Below are 25,654 nucleotides of genomic sequence, written 5' to 3' on the forward strand. Positions count from 1 at the left end.
TACTGCATTTTTAATAATTTCATAGTACTGTGTACAGTATTAAATGGCCTCTAAGGCAAATGATGGTGCAAAGAAGCATGTAATCTTAACTGTTAAGCAGAAACTTGAATTAATAAGGAAGCTGGAGGTTAGCATTGCAGTGGCCCAGGTGTGTAAGGAGTTTGAAGAAGCAAAACAGTATATGACATTCATAAAAGAAAAGAAAAGTTTACATAATATGCTATGAAGTACAATGTAAATGCTAGCCTAAAAGGTTCTTCAGTTATTCCTAGGAAGCAAATGAAAATGGCCCAAGAAACAAAGGCTGAAACAGCAGTGTATAAATTGTATTCTCAACAGCATGCTGCTGATGTTAATGTTGAGCTTTGATCTGCAGCTAAAAAGCTAGCAAGCCATATAGGCATTGAATTTGTGGCAAGTGATGGTTGGCATTGGCATTTGTGTCAACAATATGGGTTATCAGAAAAACCTAAGGCAAGGCTGGCAGTGCACCCACAGAAAAAATTGAGCCCTTCAGATTATTACTAAATCATCTGATGGAGAGTGAAGAACTCCTTCTATCTCAACTTTATAATACTGATAAAACTAGCCTGTTTTGGTGATTGTTTCCTTTCCACACACTAGCCTTTCAGCAGGAGGTAAAAGACACCAGGCCACAAGCTCAGTAAAGATCACTTCTCAGTATTATGATGTGGTAATGCTGACATAATACACTGCTTGAAATTGGCAGCTACTGGCAAATCAGCACAGTCATGGTCTTCAGAGGACTGTATGAAAGAGCTGACAGTCATTTATTACAAGAGTAAGGTTGGATCATTATCGGATCATTATTTAGTTGTAGCTACAGTTAGAGTAAGAGGTAGATGGGAAAAGAGGAAGGTGGCAACAACAAGTAAGAGGGAGGTGAAAGTGTATAAACTAAGGGAGGAGGAAGTTCGGGCGAGATATAAGCGACTACTGGCAGAAAGGTGGGCTAGTGCAAAGATGAGTAGTGGGGTGGTTGAAGAGGGTTGGAATAGTTTTAAAAATGCAGTATTAGAATGTGGGACAGAAGTTTGTGGTTATAGGAGGGTGGGGGCAGGAGGAAAGAGGAGTGATTGGTGGAATGATGAAGTAAAGGGTGTGATAAAAGAGAAAAAGGTAGCTTATGAGAGGTTTTTACAAAGCAGAAGTGTTATAAGAAGAGCAGAGTATATGGAGAGTAAAAGAAAGGTGAAGAGAGTGGTGAGAGAGTGCAAAAGGAGAGCAGATGATAGAGTGGGAGAGGCACTGTCAAGAAATTTTAATGAAAATAAGAAAAAATTTTGGAGTGAGTTAAACAAGTTAAGAAAGCCTAGGGAAAGTATGAATTTGTCAGTTAAAAACAGAGTAGGGGAGTTAGTAGATGGGGAGAGGGAGGTATTAGGTAGATGGCGAGAATATTTTGAGGAACTTTTAAATGTTGAGGAAGAAAGGGAGACGGTAATTTCATGCACTGGCCAGGGAGGTATACCGTCTTTTAGGAGTGAAGAAGAGCAGAATGTAAGTGTGGTGGAGGTACGTGAGGCATTACGTAGAATGAAAGGGGGTAAAGCAGCTGGAACTGATGGGATCATGACAGAAATGTTAAAAGCAGGGGGGGATATAGTGTTGGAGTGGTTGGTACTTTTGTTTAATAAATGTATGAAAGAGGGAAAGGTACCTAGGGATTGGCGGAGAGCATGTATAGTCCCTTTATATAAAGGGAAAGGGGACAAAAGAGATTGTAAAAAGTATACCAGGAAAAGTATACGGTAGGGTTACAATTGAAAGAATTAGAGGCAAGACAGAATGTAGGATTGTGGATGAGCAGGGAGGCTTCAGAGTGGGTAGGGGATGTGTAGATCAAGTGTTTACATTGAAGCATATATGTGAACAGTATTTAGATAAAGGTAGGGAAGTTTTTATTGCATTTATGGATTTAGAAAAGGCATATGATAGAGTGGATAGAGGAGCAATGTGGCAGATGTTGCAAGTATATGGAATAGGTGGTAAGTTATTAAATGCTGTAAAGAGTTTTTATGATAGTGAGGCTCAGGTTAGGGTGTGTAGAAGAGAGGGAGACTACTTCCCGGTAAAAGTAGGTCTTAGACAGGGATGTGTAATGTTACCATGGTTGTTTAATATATTTATAGATGGGGTTGTAAAGGAAGTAAATGCTAGGGTGTTCGGGAGAGGGGTGGGATTAAATTTTGGGGAATCAAATTCAAAATGGGAATTGACACAGTTACTTTTTGCTGATGATATTGTGCTTACGGGAGATTCTAAAGAAAAATTGCAAAGGTTAGTGGATGAGTTTGGGAATGTGTGTAAAGGTAGAAAGTTGAAAGTGAACATAGAAAAGAGTAAGGTGATGAGCAGGGCCGGATTAAGAAGTCTCCGGGCCCTAGGCTATTCAGATTGGCAGGGCCCCTTTGAATTACGGGTAAGCGAAGCGACCCCTTCCAGCTTGAGGGTGGGGGGGGGTCAGTGTGAGCCTGTTTAAGGTCTAATTAAATACATTCTGGCTATTTAGATTAAATTTAATAGGGAAAGTACATCAAGATAACCAAAACCATTTACCAACAGCCATTATAACTATCTTGTTAAATCATGCATTTTAAAGAGAATAAACTCAAGACAGCATAGTATTACTAGATTAGGCTATTAAAGTAGTGACATCATGTACCTATTATATTCAGCATAACCACTACAGCACTATTATTCCCTTTATAAATCACTGACCATTATTGTTATCATTGCATCATGCATAAGACTATCAAATCATATAAACTCAAGAAAGTAAAGAATTGTTTATATTCACAGGCACTTTTTAAATAAACTTTTTTCTGGATTTCATATTGGCAAAATCATCAATTATATTCTGAAAATCAATATTTCTTGTTAGATCAGACTCAATGGTCAACAAGGCTAGGTTACACAATTTGTCTTGGCTCATTGTTGAACAGAGCTGGTTTTTCACACTTTTCAAAACAGAAAATGAACGTTCTCCTTCACAGTTAGTAGCTGGAAGTGTTAGGTAAAGGCGATACACTATGTCAACATTAGGGAAGGTTTCTGAGATACCTGCATTTCTTAAATGTTTCAGAGCAGCTGAGGGCACACATTTTTCAGGTGGAGCTTTAATCTGATTCATATACCCAGAAAAATGAACTATTTCTTCAACAAATGTGTCCTGAACATCTGCTGAAAGGTGTTGTTGCAACTTTAATGCAGCTTCTCTCAATTCTGCATCTGGCATAGTAGTAATTTTGAACAGAAATCCAAACTTGTCATTGAGATTCTGGTAGATTTCTTTTCTTTTCACCAATTCTGTAATCAGTGAACCCAGAATGACGAAGTATGTAGCTGTCTTACATTTCTGCCTTGGTAGCAACACAATTTCATTGTCTGGCTCTTCAAAATTGCGTTTCCTCTTCCTTGACCGCTGATGATCAGCCCGGTAACTGTAGTCTTTCACCAGCAGTTTAGCTTTCTCTTCAAACATTTCAAAAGCTTCATCAATGCGAAGTGAGCGTACAAATTCCACTAAGCCTGCATAGAGGTTAGCACAAGTAGCCATTTCAATTTCAATTTTCTGAAGTGTCTTGTTCGTGGCATTTAACCGTTCCAGTATACAGTCCCAAAGCACACAGAGTAAGGCCAATTCAAACTCTTCCAATTTTGATGCTAAGCTGGCTGCTTCGCTTCTTGTAGTTGCTGTCTGGTCTTCATCCTCTACTATTTGGATCAAAGCAGAACGTATTTCAGCAAAGCTGTCTTTCAAAGCATGTGTTGCATCATGCTGCGCTGACCACCTTGTTGTTGATGATGATTTGATGACATCTCCATGAATGGTTGACTTGAGTATACTCCACCGATGCATTGAAGCAGAGAAAAAATGAAAGAGTGCTTGTAAAAGTCCAAAAAAATGAAACTGCAGCGACACAACACTCCGCAGCACATGACCCAATAAGATTAAGAGAATGTGCTGAGCAGGGCACATATTCAGCAAGTGGGTTGATTTGCTTGATACGGGCTTGCAATCCATTATATTTACCCGACATGTTACTTGCACTGTCGTAGCTCTGGCCACGGCAATCCATAATAGAGAGATCATGTTCAAGCAGAGTATCCAGTACTACATTCATCATTGTTTCTCCATCATGGCCTGAAAGAGGAATGAATTTTATAAAGCGCTCTACAGGCTTACCACTGGAGTCGACAAAGCGAACAATGAATGTCAATTGATCTGTATGTGAAATATCTGGCGTTGAATCTACACTTATTGCAAAGTATTTTGCAGTTTTCACAGCTGCTATGATGTTATTGAGGACCTTCTTAGTCATCAGTTCAATAAATTCATTGCATATAGTAGATGACACGTAAGATACAGTGCCTCTTCCTGCATTCCCTAGGCGTGACACATGATTTGCTAAGAATGGATCGAATTGTACTAACAGTTCTATGATCCCTAGGAAATTGCCATTGTTTTCCGAACCAAAAACCTCATTTTCTCCACGGAAAGCAAGTCCTCTTAGAGCTAAGAATTTTACAACAGCAACAACTCTTTCTAGAACTTTTCTCCAATAAGTGCGCTCTTTTTCAATTTGATTTTCCAAATGAGAATCCAATAAGACTTTTTTCTGTGCACGAAATACACTGGCTAAAATGCAGCTCCTGTGAGTGGTGCTTCCTGTATGATCTGACGTATCTGCAGATTCAACTGTACTGGTAACATCAGAAACTGTTTTCGTGAACATGTCTGTGATCTTTCTGCAGCTTCCTACATCTTTCTTTTTCTGTTCTTCTTCTTGAATTTTCTTCTTTCTTTTCTGTGACCCACTCATATAAGAACGTCCAACATCACGTTCATGAGATGCAATAATGAGGATGTATCACTGTCTGTAATCATGCAAATACAAATTTTTCATTATCAATTATTATTAATTTTTTAATTATTATTAAAAAAAATTTCTGTCAATTGGGGGGATATGGCACTTGTAGCCCCCTTTCCTCTGGTTGCGCATCTAAAAATTCAAAACGTTACCAGAAAGGAGTCATATACAAACTTTTACCATAGATTAGGTTAGTGATTTGGGCTATGAATATTTTACTAATTCATCCTCCTTGATCTCCAATTTACTTAAACAGAAATCATACTGAGTCCAAGAACAATGCACAATGGTATTTATATTACCATTTTCATAACTAAACTAATCATTATGTTTTGCATGATACGTATATGGCCTACCATCATAGATAAGGACATGAGAATTAAAGAATGCAAGGACAATTTTCAGTTTCACCCAACCAATGATTTTCTGATGTGGCTTATGTGTTTCTGGGGAAATATGTAGTAAATTAATTGATGTTCTACATCACTTCCGTCGCAACTTGAAAACTAAGCATTTGCGACGGAAGTGATGTAGAACATCAATCAATTGAGATCTGTTATTGAAATGATAAAGACTTAAAGACAGGACAAAGTGCTTTTAAAACCTACAAACGGAAGTAAGTTTGCGTTTTTAGGTTTTTCTTTATAGCATTTTTACCAAAAATGCGTCTTTACTGGTCCATGCGTCTTTACTGGTCAAGTAACCCTATCAGGTACCTCCCTTAACATTTAGAGGCGAAAACAAACATTTATCCATACACATCAATGTCTATCAATAACACTTCAGTTAATCTGTCACAGTACAAGTCTAGATAACGTGTAATTACTACAGAAAATGGGAGAGGAATCTCCCATACTCACCCATTAGTGGGAAAACACAGCTGTTCTGATGTAAACAAAGGCGTGTTGAGTGTTGCCATCTATGGTTAGGTTTATTTATTTTTATTTTATTTTATTTCATTATTTATTTTTGTTTTGATTAATTTTTAAAAATCAATTTTACTCTCCAAACACTTGAACTTTTTAGGTAGGGACCCCTTTGCACTTGCACCATGTGCGCAGTTTTGGATGAGCCCCTGAACCCCTTGGACCGCGGGGGTATCAAATGATTTAGATAAAGAAAAATTGGATATCAAATTGGGGAGGAGGAGTATGGAAGAAGTGAATGTTTTCAGATACTTGGGAGTTGACGTGCCGGTGGATGGATTTATGAAGGATGAGGTTAATCATAGAATTGATGAGGGAAAAAAGGTGAGTGGCGCGTTGAGGTATATGTGGAGTCAAAAAACGTTATCTATGGAGGCAAAGAAGGGAATGTATGAAAGTATAGTAGTACCAACACTCTTATATGGGTGTGAAGCTTGGGTGGTAAATGCAGCAGCGAGGAGACGGTTGGAGGCAGTGGAGATGTCCTGTTTAAGGGCAATATTTGGTGTAAATATTATGCAGAAAATTTGGAGTGTGGAAATTAGGAAAAGGTGTGGAGTTAATAAGAGTATTAGTCAGAGGGCAGAAGAGGGGTTGTTGAGGTGGTTTGGTCATTTAGAGAGAATGGATCAAAGTAGAATGACATGGAAAGCATTTAAATCTATAGGGGAAGGAAGGCGGGGTAGGGGTCGTCCTCGAAAGGGTTGGAGAGAGGGGGTAAAGGGGGTTTTGTGGGCGAGGGGTTTGGACTTCCAGCAAGCGTGCGTGAGCGTGTTAGATAGGAGTGAATGGAGACGAATGGTACTTGGGACCTGACGATCTGTTGAGTGTGAGCAGGGTAATATTTAGTGAAGGGATTCAGGGAAACCGGTTATTTTCATATAGTCGGACTTGAGTCCTGGAAATGGGAAGTACAATGTCTGCACTTTAACCCTTTGAGGGTCGACAGGCCCTCTCCGAAACTCGTTCTCAGGGTCGGCCAAATTTAAAAAAAAAAAAATTATTTTTTCTTATGAAAAAATAGAGTTTTTTTTTCTAAACATTATAGGATAAACAAAAAAAATTTACCATCAATACTTACGGAGATATGGATGCATGAAGTTTGCAGAAAATGAGCCGCGTATGGCAACAGCGGCGACTGCCGCTCACCTGGTAAACTTTAGTTTACTTGTATTTGAAGGTTTGTTGTTTTTTCACTATTTTATTTTTTCACATAACTTATGTGGCCTATGACACCAAAGTAAGGTGCAATGTACATATATACACTCATTGTATACAACACAATAAGCACACAAACATAATTATCAATATATTGTTTACAAAACTTGTTTACAAAAACAAACAATACAAAACATTGTTTATTATTATTGTTCTATAATATATATACCAATATACAGTCACTGAACATATTCCTATTAGTTCTGCAGCTTGTGGAACTCTGAAACATGGTGTCATACACAATGGTGTTTTATCTTTCTCCCTCATTCTATCTCTTTCAATCTGTCTCTCTCTTTCTATCTGTCTGTCTATCTCTGTCTCACAGGTACACATAAATACAAGTATACATAGTATAAATTACCTAGGATAACCCAAGAAATCCAGACAAAGTGCTATACTCTGCTTGAAGATGTGAGTAAAAGTGATGACACAGTCTTGTGGCTCTCTGAGACAGAGAGCTAGACGGATAGACAGATAGACAGGGAGCTTGACAGACAGACAAATAGACAGACAGAAATGTTAGTGTACCAGTACCAGTGTACTAGTGTTCCACCCTCCTCCTCTTCCTCTTCCTCCTCTTCCCCCTACTCTTCCTCCTCTTCCCCCTACTCTTCCTCATACTCTTCCTCTTCCTCCTACTCTTCCTCTTCCTCCTCCTCCTCCTCTTCCTCCTCCTCCTCTTCTTCCTCTTCCTCCTACTCTTCCTCTTCCTCCTACTCTTCCTCTTCCTCCTACTCTTCCTCCTCCTCCTCCTCTTCTTCCTCTTCCTCCTCTTCCCCCTAATCTTCCTCCTACTATTCCTCTTCCTCCTCCTCTTCCTCTTATTCCTCTTCCTCCTACTCTTCCTCTTCCTCCTCCTCTTCCTCCTCCTCCTCTTCTTCCTCTTCCCCCTACTCTTCCTCCTTCTCCTTCTCCTCCTCCTCCATAGTGTAAATTACCAGGAGTCGGCAGCTGTCAAAATGACATATTGTCTCATTACTCACTCCCCCTCCCGCCTGTCAAAACAATGGGGTCGGATGCTGCTTCCCTTCCTCCATTCTATCTTAATTATCTTTCTCCCTCATTCTATCTGTCTTTTTATCTCTGTCTCACAGGTACACATAAATACAAGTATACATAGTATAAATTACCTAGGATAACCCAAGAAACCCAGACAAAGTGCTATACTCTGCTTGAAGATGTGAGTAAAAGTGATGATGACACAGTCTTGTGGCTGAGACAGAGAGCTAGAAGGATAGACAGGGAGCTTGACAGACAGGCAAATAGACAGACAGAAATGTTAGTATACCAGCAAAAACAAAGGGAGGGAGATGTTTATCTCATCTTTTGGCATCAGCTCTACCCTCATTTACCCTCATCAAACGTCAGCACTTATCAGATGTTATCTCCCCTTATCTTGTTACTGTCATGGGTGAACATTTATTATTACCTATTATTATTATTATGTATTATTATTATGTATTATTATTATTATGTATTATTATTATTATGTATTATTATTATTATGTATTATTGTTATCATTATGTATTCTTCTTCTTCCTCCTCCTCTTCTTCCTCCTCCTCTTCTTCCTCCTCCTCCTCCTCCTCTTCTTCTTCCTCCTCCTCCTCCTCCTCCTCTGCCTCCTCCTCCTCTTGCCTCCTCCTCCTCTTGCCTCCTCCTCCTCTTGCCTCCTCCTCCTCTGCCTCCTCCTCCTCTGCCTCCTCCTCCTCCTCCATTCTTGGAACAAGTTTGAAGAGCTTGTAGTTCATAATCACTATCACTATCATCACCAATGCTCACATCTGAGTCTGGGATTTTGGAAAATAGGAGTTTCCTCTTTGATTCTGGTACAACTGAACGTGAACAAGATGGCCCAGCACCAGAGGTGGAAGGCTGTGGGTTGTCTGGGTTTTCCTCACTATTACCCATATTATGGTCATTAGTTTCGGTCAAAACCTCACCAGAACCTTGAAACTCATCTTCACTGTCACTTCCATCTGTATTAGAACTGTCACTGGGGAACAAAAGTGTCCCAATTCGCCGAGGAGTGAGGAACTTCTTACCACAGGGCACGGTGGAAATTGTGTACTATGATGGCATTCCCACAATGCACCACTGGGTCCCAGATTTTTTTCCTACTGCGCACACCCACCACACAGACCCATTCTCTCACATCTAGGCTTATCAGCCTTTTCCTGTGAGATTTGAGGCCGCTAGAATTTATGCGTACTAGTACGACAAAAACCCCTACGCGTAAGACGTACTAGTACGACCAAAACCCTCAAAGGGTTAAAGGAGGGTTTTGGGATATTGGCAGTTTAGAGGGATATGTTGTGTATCTTTATATGTATATGCTTCTAAACTGTTGTATTCTGAGCACCTCTGCAAAAACAGTGATAATGTGTGAGTGTGGTGAAAGTGTTGAATGATGATGAAAGTGTTTTCTTTTTGGGGATTTTCTTTCTTTTTTGGGTCACCCTGCCTCGGTGGGAGACGGCCGACTTGTTGAAAAAAAAAAATTCTACCCTCTAATTCTACCTCTCTAATTGAACCTATGGATCAGTAGATTACTGCAGCCTGCAAGAGGTTTTATCAGTCAGGATATTTAGACAGAGTACTGGTAGGTATTGAGGAGGAACAAGATTTGGAAAAAGATGGAGGAGGCCAACATACGCTTGGAAAATGTCAAGAAGCATAATCTGAAGTCTGACATTTTCAACATTGCAAATATATTGGAAGGAACTGAAACAGACACCATTAGCTAATGGTTGGAAAAAAAAAAGCTGTTAAATAATGTTGTTACTGAGTTCAACTTTGAGGGGTTTGAGGCCACTGATTTTCATCAAAAAATTCAGTGGGTAGAATTACTGGTGTTTTTTTCTGTCTCATAAACATGTGGGCTAACAGGTATATGTTGCTACTTCTACTTACACTTAAGTCATACTATACATGGATGTACATACATATATATTTACACACCCATCTGGGTTTTATTCTATTTTCTTAATATTTCTTGTTCTTCTTTATTTTCTCTCATCTCCATAGGGAAGTGGAAAAGAATTCTTCCTCTGTAAGCAATGCATGTCATAAGAGGAGACTAAAATGCCAGGAGCAAGAAGCTAGTAACCCCTTCTCCTGTATAAATTACTAAATTTATAAAGAAAAACTTTTGTTTTTCTCTTTAGGTCACTCTGCCTCAGTAGGATATTGCCAGTTCATTGAAAAAAAACTTCATAGGGCAGGAGAAACAAACATTACAGAGGAACATGTGACTGAATAGTTGGAAGAAAGTGATGAAGCCCCTAGATGAAGAGAACAGTGATGACGAAGTGACTGTGAAGTCACCAAAATTTTCAGTAGTATGAGATGCAATTGATGTTCACATCACATCCACTGACTTCTCAGACAAAACAGAAGTCCCGGTCTATTATCCAAATTTTTGTACTTTCAGAAAAACCGTCATAAGGGTGCATATCAGCATGTCAAACAAATTGAGCTGGAGTCATCCTTTAAACCTCTTCCTTTATCTGTCTCCCAAACCATCTACCAGCAAGTCTGAGTCATCTATATCTCCTCAACCATCTACAACATCTGAGCCATCTACATCTCTCTCGCCATCTACCTATTTATCTCCCACACTATCTACAATATTACTACTGGAGCTTTACAGCTCCACTGACTCGGAATAAGTTATTCTGGGTCATCACTAGACCACATGGGAATACTCTATTGCACTGTACATCTGTAAGCTCATTTATCCATCAGAAAATGTAAGAAAACTTACTGTACTATACTCTATTGCACTGTACTATGCTGTACTTTCATCTCTGACACCAGCATGTAATGAGCTATGACCTTGAACAAATCAAACTACTTGTCACAAGTATGAACGTCAACTAAAATATATGAACCAACGCAGTACAAAAGAATTTATTCTATACCTGCCATGATGGTGGGAACATTGCTGCTAATGTTTTCTCAAATTCTACAGCAGTTTTCAAAAACCATTTTCGCCTCAAATCCACTTTGGTGAGCCAGGCATCACTCTCACCACCAGCAAAAAGAACTTCATACTCAGCTAACTGTGTCTTCACTACATCTTCTATGATGGTTCGTCTGAAACGTATTATGCTCATATTACATAATAACAGTGATGCATAAAGATATTAGACATATTTTTGTATCAATATGGACATAAATTAGGTCATGTTGATCAGGCATACACTCAATGTATAGACAACAGAAGTAAGTGTTATTTTCCTTACAGAGGATAGTTAGGCAGGGAGGAGGGGTTAAGGGTGAGGAATGGGTTATGCATATGTGCTCACCTATTGGTACTCTTTTACATATGACTGCAAAGGCCAGCTCCTAGCTCCTGGCCCTGCCCCACAACTTCCTACTTATCAGACTCTCTCCTTCCTAGTCTCATGGGCCCTATACTACCTATTCTTAAAACTATGTATGGAATCTGCCTCCACAACTTCCTCATCAAGCTCATTCTATGTCCCAGCAACCCTGAGACTGAAAACATATTTCCTGACACCCCTTAAGAATAAAAATAAGAAGTTTATTTCAGCATGACACACGTTTGTACAAATGAGTGTGACAATTGGGTGTACATGCCAAGAGCCCCTTTATATGCAAAACATTTCGGGCAAACTAAAGACTAACTTAAGATTAATAAGGCAATAACAGTGCAGGAAATTTGTACATATGGTCACTTAGATGAGTGTAATTTTAAATTGAGGAGTTTACAATGAATACAGGAGAATTGAATATTCAATTAGTTCATGATATATAGGATATATATGATATATATGATATATATGATATATATGGGAGACGGCCGACTTGTTGAGAGAGGAAAAAAAAAAAAAAGTTTGACAGAGAGGAATTATAGTTTTGATTATTAATCTAAAGCCGACACAATGAATTGATTAACATTTGAGAGGAATACAGAAACTGAGAGTAAGTATAAATTGATTATAAAGCTTCACCTATGTTCATGATACTGAGCATATGCATATATAGTTTTTACACAAATGCATGTATAGTTTTTACGTGTATTTATGATGGGCTGGGATATTTTAAGGAGATAAAGTGTTTCTTAATGGTAGTTTTGAAAATGCTAGCTGAGTCAGTGGTTCTGGAGAGTTCTGGCAGAGTTCCAGGTTTTGGACCCTTTTATGTACATTCAATTTTTGAAGAGATTTAGCTCAACATGAGGAAGGTCAGAGATTTTTGTGCCTAGTATTAGGTCTATGGGTCCTATTGTAATGGTCAAGAAAGTGCTTCAGATCAGGATTTATATTAGAACTGATTGTTCTGTCAATGTAGTTAGCACAATAGTACGAGTGAATGTTTTGTATAGTAAGTAGGTTTAGGTCTTTGAAGAGTGGGGGGACAGCTGTCTAGCAGTGGACTGTGTGATCATTCACACTGCAACTTTTTGTTGGGTTATTACTGGCATTAGATGATTTGTCGTTGTGAAACCCCAGGCACAAATAGCATAGGTGAGGTAGGGGTAGATCAGTGAATAGTATAGTATTAATAGTGCTGTTTGTGGTACATAGTAACATATCTTTGAGAGGAAGCCAACTGTTTTAGATACTTTTTTTGTTTTGGATATGGGTGTTGAATTTCAAGTTGCTGCCAAGGTGCAGACCCAGAAATTTTCCCTCATTATGTTTAGCAATAGGTGTGTCAAGCATAATGTTTAGTTGGACCTCTCCTGCTTTACTCCCAAACATAATGTAAAAGATTTTGTCTATATTAAGTGTACGTTTGTTGATAGTCATCCAGGGTAATATTTTTACAAGCTCTTCATTAACGATAGTGTTGAGTGAGGCAAGATTAGGGTTGGAGATAAAAAAAAGTTGTGTTGTCAGCAAAGAGAATAGGTCTAAGTTGTGATACACTTGGAAGACCACTGTGGTACGCCAGTGTCCAGGGGTCTTGTTGAGGAGGTTGTGTCCTTAACAGGGACGTATTGGTGTCTATTAGTAAGGTAAGACTTGATATATGCAAGTGCATGGCCTCTTATACCATAATGATCAAGCTTGAGGAGGAGGATACTGTGATCTACTGTATCAAAAGCTTTCTTAAGGTTGATAAAGAATCCAAGTGGGTATTCATTTTTTCAATTGCTGTGTAAAGCAGGTCTAGCATTTTTATTATTGCATCATTTGTGCTGTTGTTTCTCCTGAAGCCAAACTGACAGGGGTTGAGGATGTTTTATGATGTAATGAAGGGACATAACCTCTTGTGAATGAGCTTCTCAAAGATTTTAGAAAGTAAAGGCAAGTTTGATATTGGCCTACAGTTGTTTACATCTGTTGGGTCACCACCTTTGTGTATTGATGTAACCCTTGCTATTTTAAGTGATGCCAGAAAAGTGTTGGTTTCTAGTGATTTGTTAAAGAGTAATGTAATGGTGGTGAAAGTTTACCGAGTATACCAGGAAAAGTGTACGGTAGGGTTATTATTGAAAGAATTAGAGGTAAGACAGAATGTAGGATTGTGAATGAGTAAGGAGGTTTTAGAGTGGGTAGGGGATATGTAGATCAAGTGTTTACATTGAAGCATGTATGTGAACAGTATTTAGATAAAGGTAGGGAAGTTTTCATTACATTTATGGATTCAGAAAAGGCATATGATAGAGTGGATAGGGAAGCAATATGGCAGATGTTGCAAGTATATGGAACAGGTGGCGTGTTACTAAATGATGTAAAGAGTTTTTATGAGGATAGTGAGGCTCAGGTAAGGGTGTGTAGAAGAGAGGAAGACTACTTCCCAGTAAAGGTGGGTCTTAGACAGGGATGTAATGTCACCATGGTTGTCTAATATATTAATAGATTGGGTTGTAAAAGAAGTAAATGCTAGGGTGTTTGGGAGAGGGGTGGGATTAAATTATGGGGAATCAAATACAAAATGGGAATTGACACAATTACTTTTTGCTGAAGATACTGTGCTTATGGGAGATTCTAAAGAAAAATTGCAAAAGTTAATGGATGAGTTTGGGAGTGTGTGTAAAGGTAGAAAGTTGAAAGTGAACATAGAAAAGAGTAAGGTGATGAGGGTATCAAATGATTTAGATGAAAAATTGGACATCAAATTGGAGAGGAGGAGTACAGAAGAAATTAATGTTTTCAGATATTTGGGAGTTGACATGTCAGCAGATGGATTTATGAAGGATGAGGTTAGTCATAGAACTGATGAAGAAAAAAAGGCGAGTGGTGCATTAAGGTACATCTTTTTTATTTTATTATCACACTGGCCGATTCCCACCAAGGCAGGGTGGCCCGAAAAAGAAAAACTTTCACCATCATTCACTCCATCACTGTCTTGCCAGAAGGGTGCTTTACACTACAGTTTTTAAACTGCAACATTAACACCCCTCCTTCAGAGTGCAGGCACTGTACATGTACTTCCCATCTCCAGGACTCAAGTCCGGCCTGCCGGTTTCCCTGAATCCCTTCATAAATGTTACTTTGCTCACACTCCAACAGCACGTCAAGTATTAAAAACCATGTGTCTCCATTCACTCCTATCAAACACGCTCATGCATGCCTGCTGGAAGTCCAAGCCCCTCGCACACAAAACCTCCTTTACCCCCTCCCTCCAACCTTTCCTAGGCCGACCCCTACCCCGCCTTCCTTCCACTACAGACTGATACACTCTTGAAGTCATTCTGTTTCGCTCCATTCTCTCTACATGTCCGAGCCACCTCAACAACCCTTCCTCAGCCCTGTGGACAACAGTTTTGGTAATCCCGCACCTCCTCCTAACTTCCAAACTACGAATTCTCTGCATTATATTCACACCACACATTGCCCTCAGACATGACATCTCCACTGCCTCCAGCCTTCTCCTCGCTGCAACATTCATCACCCATGCTTCACACCCATATAAGAGCGTTGGTAAAACTATACTCTCATACATTCCCCTCTTTGCCTCCAAGGACAAAGTTCTTTGTCTCCACAGACTCCTAAGTGCACCACTCACTCTTTTTCCCTCATCAATTCTATGATTCACCTCATCTTTCATAGACCCATCTGCTGACACGTCCACTCCCAAATATCTGAATACGTTCACCTCCTCCATACTCACTCTCTCCCTCCAATCTGATATCCAATCTTTCATCACCTAATCTTTTTGTTATCCTCATAACCTTACTCTTTCCTGTATTCACCTTTAATTTTCTTCTTTTGCACACCCTACCAAATTCATCCACCAATCTCTGCAACTTCTCTTCAGAATCTCCCAAGAGCACAGTGTCATCAGCAAAGAGCAGCTGTGACAACTCCCACTTTGTGTGTGATTCTTTATCTTTTAACTCCACGCCTCTTGCCAAGACCCTCGCATTTACTTCTCTTACAACCCCATCTATAAATACATTAAACAACCACGGTGACATCACACATCCTTGTCTAAGGCCTACTTTTACTGGGAAAAAATTTCCCTCTTTCCTACATACTCTAACTTGAGCCTCACTATCCTCATAAAAACTCTTCACTGCTTTCAGTAACCTACCTCCTACACCATACACTTGCAACATCTGCCACATTGCCCCCCTATCCACCCTGTCATACACCTTTTCCAAATCCATAAATGCCACAAAGACCTCTTTAGCCTTATCTAAATACTGTTCACTTATATGTTTCACTGTAAACACCTGGTCCACACACCCCCTACCTTTCTTAAAGCCTCCTTGCTCATCTGCTATCCTATTTTCCGTCTTACTCTTAATTCTTTCAATTATAACTCTACCATACACTTTACCAGGTATACTCAACAGACTTATCCCCCTATAATTTTTGCACTCTTTTATCCCCTTTGCCTTTATACTAAGGAACTATGCATGCTCTCTGCCAATCCCCAGCTACCTTACCCTCTTCCATACATTTATTAAATAATTGCACCAACCACTCCAAAACTATATCCCCACCTGCTTTTAACATTTCTATCTTTATCCCATCAATCCCAGCTGCCTTACCCCCTTTCATTTTACCTACTGCCTCACGAACTTCCCCCACACTCACAACTGGCTCTTCCTCACTCCTACAAGATGTTATTCCTCCTTGCCCTATACACGAAATCACAGCTTCCCTATCTTCATCAACATTTAACAATTCCTCAAAATATTCCCTCCATCTTCCCAATACCTCTAACTCTCCATTTAATAACTCTCCTCTCCTATTTTTAACTGACAAATCCATCTGTTCTCTAGGCTTTCTTAACTTGTTAATCTCACTCCAAAACTTTTTCTTATTTTCAACAAAATTTGTTGATAACATCTTACCCACTCTCTCATTTGCTCTCTTTTTACATTGCTTCACCACTCTCTTAACCTCTCTCTTTTTCTCCATATACTCTTCCCTCCTTGCATCACTTCTACTTTGTAAAAACTTCTCATATGCTAACTTTTTCTCCCTTACTACTCTCTTTACATCATCATTCCACCAATCGCTCCTCTTCCCTCCTGCACCCACTTTCCTGTAACCACAAACTTCTGCTGAACACTCTAACACTACATTTTTAAACCTACCCCATACCTCTTCGACCCCATTGCCTATGCTCTCATTAGCCCATCTATCCTCCAATAGCTGTTTATATCTTACCCTAACTGCCTCCTCTTTTAGTTTATAAACCTTCACCTCTCTCTTCCCTGATGCTTCTATTCTCCTTGTATCCCATCTACCTTTTACTCTCAGTGTAGCTACAACTAGAAAGTGATCTGATATATCTGTGGCCCCTCTATAAACATGTACATCCTGAAGTGTACTCAACAGTCTTTTATCTACCAATACATAATCCAACAAACTACTGTCATTTTGCCCTACATCATATCTTGTATACTTATTTATCCTCTTTTTCTTAAAATATGTATTACCTATAACTAAACCCCTTTCTATACAAAGTTCAATCAAAGGGCTCCCATTATCATTTACACCTGGCACCCCAAACTTACCTACCACACCCTCTCTAAAAGTTTCTCCTACTTTAGCATTCAGGTCCCCTACCACAATTACTCTCTCACTTGGTTCAAAGGCTCCTATACATTCACTTAACATCTCCCAAAATCTCTCTCTCTCCTCTGCATTCCTCTCTTCTCCAGGTGCATACACGCTTATTATGACCCACTTCTCGCATCCAACCTTTACTTTAATCCACATAATTCTTGAATTTACACATTCATATTCTCTTTTCTCCTTCCATAACTGATCATTTAACATTACTGCTACCCCTTCCTTTGCTCTAACTCTCTCAGATACTCCAGATTTAATCCCATTTATTTACCCCCACTGAAACTCTCCTACCCCCTTCAGCTTTGTTTCGCTTAGGGCCAGGACATCCAACTTCTTTTCATTCATAACATCAGCAATCATCTGTTTCTTGTCATCCGCACTACATCCACGCACATTTAAGCATCCCAGTTTTATAAAGTTTTTCTTCTTCTCTTTTTTAGTAAATGTCTACAGGAGAAGGGGTTACTAGCCCATATGGAGACAAAAAACATTATCTATGGAGGCAAAGAAGGGAATGTATGAAAGTATAGTGGTACCAACACTCTTATATGGGTGTGAAGCTTGGGTTGTAAATGCAGCAGCGAGGAGACAGTTGGAGGCAGTGGAGATGCCCTGTCTAAGGGCAATGTGTGGTGTAAATATTATGCAGAAAATTCGGGGTGTGGAAATTAGAAGGTGGGGAGTTAATAAAAGTATTAGTCAGAGGGCTGAAGAAGGGTTGTTGAGGTGGTTTGGTCATTTAGAGAGAATGGATCAAAGTAGAATGACATGGAGAGTGTATAAATCTGTAGAATGTAGGGGAAGAAAGGCAGGGTAGGGGTTGTCCTCAAAAAGGATGGAGGGAGGGGGTAAAGGTTTTGTGGGCGAGGGGTTTGGACTTCCAGCAAGCATGCGTGAGCATGTTAGATAGGAGTGAATGGAGACGAATGGTATTTGGGACCTGATGAGCTGTTGGAGTGTGAGCAGGGTAATATTTAGTGTAGGGATTCAGGGAAACCGGTTATTTTTATATAGTGGGACTTGAGTCCAGGAAATGGGAAGTACAATGTCTGCACTTTAAAGGAGGGGCTTGGGATATTGGCAGTTTGGAGGGATATGTTGTGTATCTTTATACATATATGCTTCTAAACTGTTGTATTCTGAGCACCTCCGCAAAAACAGCGATTATGTGTGAGGTGAAAGTGTTGAATGATGATGAAAGTATTTTCCTTTTGAGGATTTTCTTTCTTTTTGGGTCACCCTGCCTCGGTGGGAGACAGCCGACTTGTTAAAAAAAAAAAAAATGGTATATAAAAATTGGGGTTTCATAACACTGCTAGTGGTGAGTGGGTGTAAACTGCATTTTATTCTAACTCAGGCCAGCATCACTTGGGAATTTTTTTAGCGCATGTTCAGAAGAGATAAAATATCTCCTTCCTGTTATTTTTTTTTTCTGTGATTTTCCCATGCCTTGCACAGCACTGGTGGATTTTTCAGTCATGTAGCAGCTCTCTTAGTCTATAGAGGAGATTTTGTCTTGTTTTAGTCAGGCACTTGACATATATACCAGTTTTCATAGATCCAAATGTTCTTAACAGGTCATTTCTCTGTGAGCTACAATTGAACTTCAGTATCACTGATTTTTTTTCCCAGTTTGATAACCCATCACTTTACACTCCTATATTTCATCACTAGGTATGATAAGATGAAATTGGTCTTGAATAAGTTGTAAGGTGGTTTGTTTACATGTTTCCTGGGTTATAGTTGCTGGGAGAAGATTGTTATTTACTACAACTGTATCAGATAGTTGTTGGTTGATATGGTCTTGGAAGTTGTTAATAACATCAGTAAGCTGTGGTCCATTCTTGCTCTTTCTTCCTTGATGTTGGTAGTATTTAGTTGGGTAACTTGATCTTTTAGGAGGCTAATGATACCCTCAGTCTGGGTGTGAGTGTTAATTAGTTGTTCCAGTGCATTCAGCTTGTATTCCAGAGTTGTGATCTTCCCGAGGTACTGCGTGTTGGATGTTTGCAGTTCCTTAATTTCTTGGTTTAACATGTCATTGGAGGTTTTAAGTTCTTGCATTTCCCGGGTTAACAAGTCGATTTTTTTTACTGTGATCTTGATGAATTTGGCTAATACTGGGTCTTTTATCTTCAAATCATTGAATCCATGGAAGGAGCTGTCTTCATTGTTTGTGGTAGTAGCCATGTTTGTTGTTGTCTGGCGAGTATTGTGGGGAGGGCAGTGGGTGGTAAGGATTGCATCCTTCTGGCTGGGAGTAGAAGTTTTACTTGTAGTAATGCTTCCCTCATCTGTGTTGCTGCGAGTCCTGGGTTGGTTACTGGATCTTTTTTTGTTGTCCTGACCCCTGGCCACTGACAGTGGCTTCAGATGGTTTGTTGAAAATGGGTAATGGGCAGATGTTGAGACATTTCACTTAACCTGGCTGTGGGGTAGGTGGTGGTGTGACAAGTCTTCTTGGTAATGTAGTGTATATTTGGGCGAGTTCTGCAGCTGATTTGTATCATTCTGGGTCTCCATGTATGTTAGTGTTATGCGAGTCTATGTTAGGCCATCACAGGGTTGTTAGGAACCTCCAGTGGATGTAAAACAGAGGAGCAAAGACCTTGCTGCTGCCGCTTGCCGTTTGCCCTGGTTGGCTCATCTGTGTTTTCAATTTCTTGCTGTGGCTTGAGTACTTATTTCCCCATCTTTCAAACGGCCAATCCCTGTCTATCCTATCAATTCCTCTGAGTATTTTGTGTGCTGTTATCATGTCTCCCTTGGCTCTTCTGTTCTTCAATGCTGTTACATTCAATTCCACTGGCCTCTCCTCGAAGTGCAGAAGAATCCTTCCTCTGTAAGGCATACGTGTCATAAGAGGTGAATTAAATGCCGAAAGCAAGGGGCTAGTAATCCTTTCTAATGTATATATTACTAAATGTATGAGAAAAACTTCATGAAAGCTTTTCTTTGGCTACAGATTCTTAAGGGAAACATACACAGGAACATAGAGCGGGGTTATAGTATGATGAGTAGACAACCTACTTAATGGAAAGTGAAACATTATCACCTGCAGGTTTATTATCTATTCTGCACAAGTGCAGAATAGAAAGGTTTTTCTCTACCATGAAAACAAGGCAACACAGAAATAAAGAAACCTACATTAATTAGACCAGTTGTGATAGACAAAATTGCTAATATAATTTAATATATAATCAAAAGTTTATTAAGTTTTTAATGTACACTCAAAAAAATAACTTACTTAACTTTTGTGTCTAACTCTGAAACTACAAGGCACGCTTCTGCAAGCTCTTTTGTGGGAGCAAAACGTCTTGCATTAGGACCATGAAATGCTTGGTGAAAATCATCCAAAATCTGTTTTTCTAAGTCTCCTCTAATTTGTTCCACCTGTAGGAAAATTCAGAAACCACATCAACACAAAACAAAACTAATTTAATGATGCGATCTGAAATGTTTGCATCCAAACCTTTCAACAGTTCATCATTTAATGCACCATAAAAAGAACAAGAGGGTGAGTCTCATGCAGAAAATTCATGTGATTTTTTTATTTAAAATATTGAAACTAAAGAAAAGTTTCTGGGTGTCTGGTAAATTTATTAAAAACTATTTTAATAAAAATAGTGCAGCTAGTTCGTATTTTAATTTCTATCTGTAAGTTCCACTAGGGTTACCACTCGCTTGCCTTACTCCATCAAAAATATGGCTATATTTCTGTAAAGAGATCAGATGACACCAGTACTAAAGTAAATTTCACATGAAAGCTGAGCAATTCCATTGAATGTGTTTGACAAAACTGTATACTAGTTGGTTTTGATTTAGAATTCTGAATTCCACTGAGCATGTGTTTAACAAAACTGTATAGTTAGTTTTGGTTTAGAATTTTGACACATTTTATTCAAGACATATAAACACAAGTAATTTTTGTAGTGGGAGGCACTGGCTCAGTTTCCACTTGGAAACTTGCACATATGTTTGGGCAATATTTTCAATATCTGCTGGTAGCAGGTTGAAGAGTCTTGGCTCATGAATGTTGACAGTGGCCTCTTAACCCCTTCAGGGTCCAGACCCCCAATCTGAAACTTGTCCATACCATCCAAAAATTCAAAAAAACAAAAATTTATTTTTTCTTATGAAATGGTAATGAATCTTTTCCTGAAGGTAATAAAACAAAAAATACAAAATTTGATGGAAAACTGACAAAATTATACTATCCCAAATTTTGCTGTGTCAGCAATATTCATGCATTGGCAGTTTTGCCCACTTTAAGTCCTATTTTAGGCCAATTACATTGTTCCAGTTGACCAAATTATTAGCTAGTTTGCTAGTATACCTTCCATTGTATCAACTGAGCACAAGAAACTGCCCAATCAACTATTTCAACTACCCAATAAAGTGATCAGAAATTGGTAATTTGGCCAATTTTACACAAATTTCAAAATATTTCAATTTTAGAACAGGGTCCAGAATAAACAATGCAGGCCTTCCTGGCACTAAAATAACATTTCCTCTGTTCATTAGTTATGTTTTAATAAATTGTATAAATAATATCACTGCATTCCTGAATGCATATTAGACCCACCAGTTGATGTGTAATGGACACGTGATTTGATTTGTTTCCTCTTGAACACTGGCAAAAATTGAGTATTTCCAATACTTTGAACTCACTTTCAAGCTATTTTCAGCCCTAAATATAATCAAAATCATCTCTATTTCTGTAATATTTTCCATAAAAACCATACAAAAATACACCACAAAGTTGCTGTCCTAAACCAAAAACATGGTGGCAGTTTTTTTCCCATTATGCACTGCATGCTGCAGGATTTTTTTATATGGTGCACACTTACCACACAAACTCATTCTCTCATATCCAGGCCCAAATTTACTGCTCACAGCTTATCTGAGTGAGTTGAGCTTATGGGGTAGAACCACATCACTGACACTGGCCTTAAAGTTGTAGGAATACAGAACGGACTCTGAAAGGGTTAATGTACTCACAGAAACCCTATTTTTCAATGGATTTATTTAAGACTTCTGCCATATCTCACTCCAATGAGTTGTTATTGGCCCTCCAATATCTTCCAGGAGTACATTATCAGGTGTTTCTGACCTCTTTGCTCCAGAGAGCGAATTCCAGATATTTTGAGGCATTCCTAGTAATTTAAAATGCTTTACTGATACCAGGCAAGCAGTAAATAATCTCTGAACATTTTCTAGCTTTGATATCTCTACTGCCTTGATCAGAGATGTGAATACAGTACGTATTATGCCAGATGTGACAAGTGATGTGAATACCAGTAGGTTCAGCATTTCTCATTTTGAAAAGCTCTCATTATCTACAGTGTCATTTTTCTGGCCCCTGCATCATTTACTCTATTATGATCTCTTAATGACATATTATCTTATATTATTATCCCTAAATCTTTTACCTGTTTCTTACGTTATACATGATAAGCTGCCTTCATTCTGTATTTTCCAACTGTTTTGAATTCTTCATTCTCTCTACATCTAAGCAACTGAAATATGTCACCACTGAACATTTACATTTTCATCTGCCTATTTTAAGACTTAGTTGATACCTGATTGTGATTTTTCTCCAACATCCACTGAGAGTGATTTTCATACTTAACCCTTTCAGGGTCCAAGGCCCAAATCTGGAGTCACGCACCAGTGTCCAAGAATTTTCAAAAAAAAAAAATTTGTTATTTTTTCTTATGAAATCGTAGAGAATCTTTTTGTGAAGGTAATAAAACAAAAAGTACGAAATTTGGTGGAAAATTGACGAAATTATGCTCTCGCGAATTTTGATGTCTCAGCGATATTTACGAATCGGCGATTTTGCCGACTTTGACTCCCATTTTAGGCCAATTACATTATTCCAATCAACCAAATTCTTAGCTATTTCACTAGTATTACTTCTATTCTATCGATTGAGCACAAGAAATCGCCAAGTCAACTGTTTCAACTACAAAATAAAGTGATCGGAAATTGTTAATTTGGCCAATTTAACACAAAGTTCAAAATATTCCAATTTCAAAATAGGGTCCAGAATGAACAATGTAGGCATTCCTGGCACTAAACTAACATTTCCTCTGTTCATTAGTTATGTTTTGAGGCTTTACAAATAAATTCCATTTTGATTTTTTATTCACATAATGAATTTTTATTCACACCAAAAAATAGAAGATTTACTGTTATGCAATATTGTAATAATTGTATAAATATCATCACCATATTTGTGAATGTATATTAGACCCACCAGCTGACGTGTATTCGATGTGTGAGGTCGTTTGTTTACTCTTGAATATCGGCAAAAATTTAACATTTCTGCTACTTTGAGCTAAGTTTCAAGCCATTTCCAGTGCTAAAACCAATCAAAATCATCTCTATTTCTGTAATACGTCTTCCATTCTATCAAATGAGACCAAGAAATCGCAAATACAACTATAAAAAACATACGAAAAAACACTGCAAAGTTGCTGTTTTAATCGAAAAATCATGATTTCATTTTTTTTCTCTCATTATACACAGTGTGCTGCAGGATCTGTTTTATGTGGTGCACACATACCACATAGATGTATTCTCTCATATCTAGGCCCAAATGTACCACTCACAGTTTATCAGAGTGAGCTGAGCTCATGGCGTAGATCTACGGTTTGGACCCTGAACGTAAAGCCGTAGATCTACGGGACGGACCCTGAGAGGGTTAATTTGATATAAAAAATATGACTAATATTTTCATGTATACAGTATCTGCTATGAGAATGAGAAACACTAAAGTTGCAAGGAAACTGCCTTGGGGTACTGAACTTTTTACTTAGCTGAAACTCATCTTTATTTTCTTTACTACCACTCTGTTCTGTCTGTTCAAAATTTGAATATTCATCCCGTACTTTTCCCCACTATGCCTACTGAACTCATTCTACAGGATACTTTTCCATGGTCACAAATGTCAAATAACCTTAAAAAAATCCATGTAACCCACATCTGCATTTTGGTGTTCTTCTAAAGCTTCAGTGATTTTTGTCATGAGGTAAACAGTGTAACAAGCAAGATGTTCTTGGGAAAACATTACAGTGGAACATCTACTTGCGAGTTTAATCCGTTCCATGACCTTGCTCGCAACTAGATTTGCTTGTTTGCAGAGTCAATTTTTCTCCTTTAAATTAACTGAAATGCAATTAATCCATTCCAGTGGAATTCTGTACTTCAATAATTTCACTAATATCAACTTTACGACTTATTTATCTATCTCACTTGATCTAATATGACATAATAAACAATATAAATAATATAGAAACCTGATATATACTCTAAAATGAATAAAATATGTCATTATATGTGTGGCGGCGGCGGCCAACGAGAGTTTGTCTGGAGACAGGACAAAATACTCCTTGAATATTTTTCTATCAACTCTACGGCTTATTTATCTATCATAGTTCATCTAATATGACATAACAAACAATATAAATAACATAGAAACGTGATATATACTCTAGAATGAATAAAATATGTCATTATATGTGTGGCGGCGGCGGCCAACGAGAGTTTGTCTGGAGACAGGACAAAATACTCCTTGAATATTTCGCTATCATCAACTCTATGGCTTATTTATCTATTACGGTTCATCTAATATGAAATGATAATCAATATAAATATAGAAACCTGATATATACTCTAGAGTGAATAAAATATGTCATTATGTAACAGGTGGAGGCCGCCACAACCACTCCCTCTTTGTTGTGGTAAACACTGCCATCTAGTGACTGCCTTTTGAAGCCGTCTATTATTATAATTATTATTATATAGTACATTATTATTAAATATATGTATTATTATTATACATATATTATTATTATTATTATTATTATTATTATTATTATTATTGTTGCTGTTGTTATTGTATTATATTAAACTATTATTATTATGCATATTATTATTATTATTATTATTATTATTATTATTACTTTCTTTCAACACACCGGCCGTATCCTATTACTATTACAGTATTATTATTACAATATAAATAATTTGTAATTTTTATTCACACAAAAAATATAAGATTTACTATTATGCCTTATTGCTATAATTGTATAAATAATGTTAACCCATTCATGACTGCATATTGGAATGGACAGTGACGTCATTTGTTTACTCTTAAACATAGTCGAGCAAACAAGCATTTCTCCCTCATCGAGCTCAATTTCAAGATACTTTTCGTTGTGAAAGCAATCCAAATCATATCTATTTCTATAATATATCTTCCATTCTATCAAATGAGACCAAAAAACGAGAATACAACCATAAAAACCATACGAAAATACCGCTAAGGGGTGGCTAATTGCTTAGAAGTGAACTCCATTATTTATGCTCCGATTTCTTTCATTTTTGGTGTATGTTAAGAAACATCTTTCCATCATATATTGCCCAAGTTTCAATAAGATAGTCCAACAAACAAATGAGATACAATTCCCTAGACCAAGAGAAAGAGCCCCTCACAAGCGTCAAGGAACCTCCCTCGAGGTCTGCTCGCTTATGGAAATTTTGCTCGCGTATGGAAGCAAAAAAATCAACCCATCGACTGCTCATATTTGGAAAAACTC

At 38.2% G+C, this 25,654-nt stretch overlaps 1 protein-coding gene across 3 annotated transcripts in view; it reads right to left on the minus strand.

Moving 5' to 3' along the window:
• Vps53 (vacuolar protein sorting 53) overlaps window positions 1-25,654 on the minus strand; it is a 236,088-nt gene that overhangs the window by 152,675 nt on the left and 57,759 nt on the right. For all 3 annotated transcript variants that reach the window (XM_070083203.1, XM_070083262.1, XM_070083315.1), the window contains 2 exons: window positions 20,296-20,441; window positions 10,962-11,136 (listed from right to left, as the gene is read on the minus strand). In XM_070083203.1, coding sequence (XP_069939304.1) covers window positions 10,962-11,136; window positions 20,296-20,441 — 321 coding nt within the window. The remainder of the gene's footprint in view (window positions 1-10,961; window positions 11,137-20,295; window positions 20,442-25,654) is intronic.

The sequence above is a fragment of the Cherax quadricarinatus genome, chromosome 1, assembly GCF_038502225.1.
Source record: "Cherax quadricarinatus isolate ZL_2023a chromosome 1, ASM3850222v1, whole genome shotgun sequence".
In the NCBI taxonomy this organism is placed as follows: Eukaryota; Metazoa; Arthropoda; class Malacostraca; order Decapoda; family Parastacidae; genus Cherax; species Cherax quadricarinatus.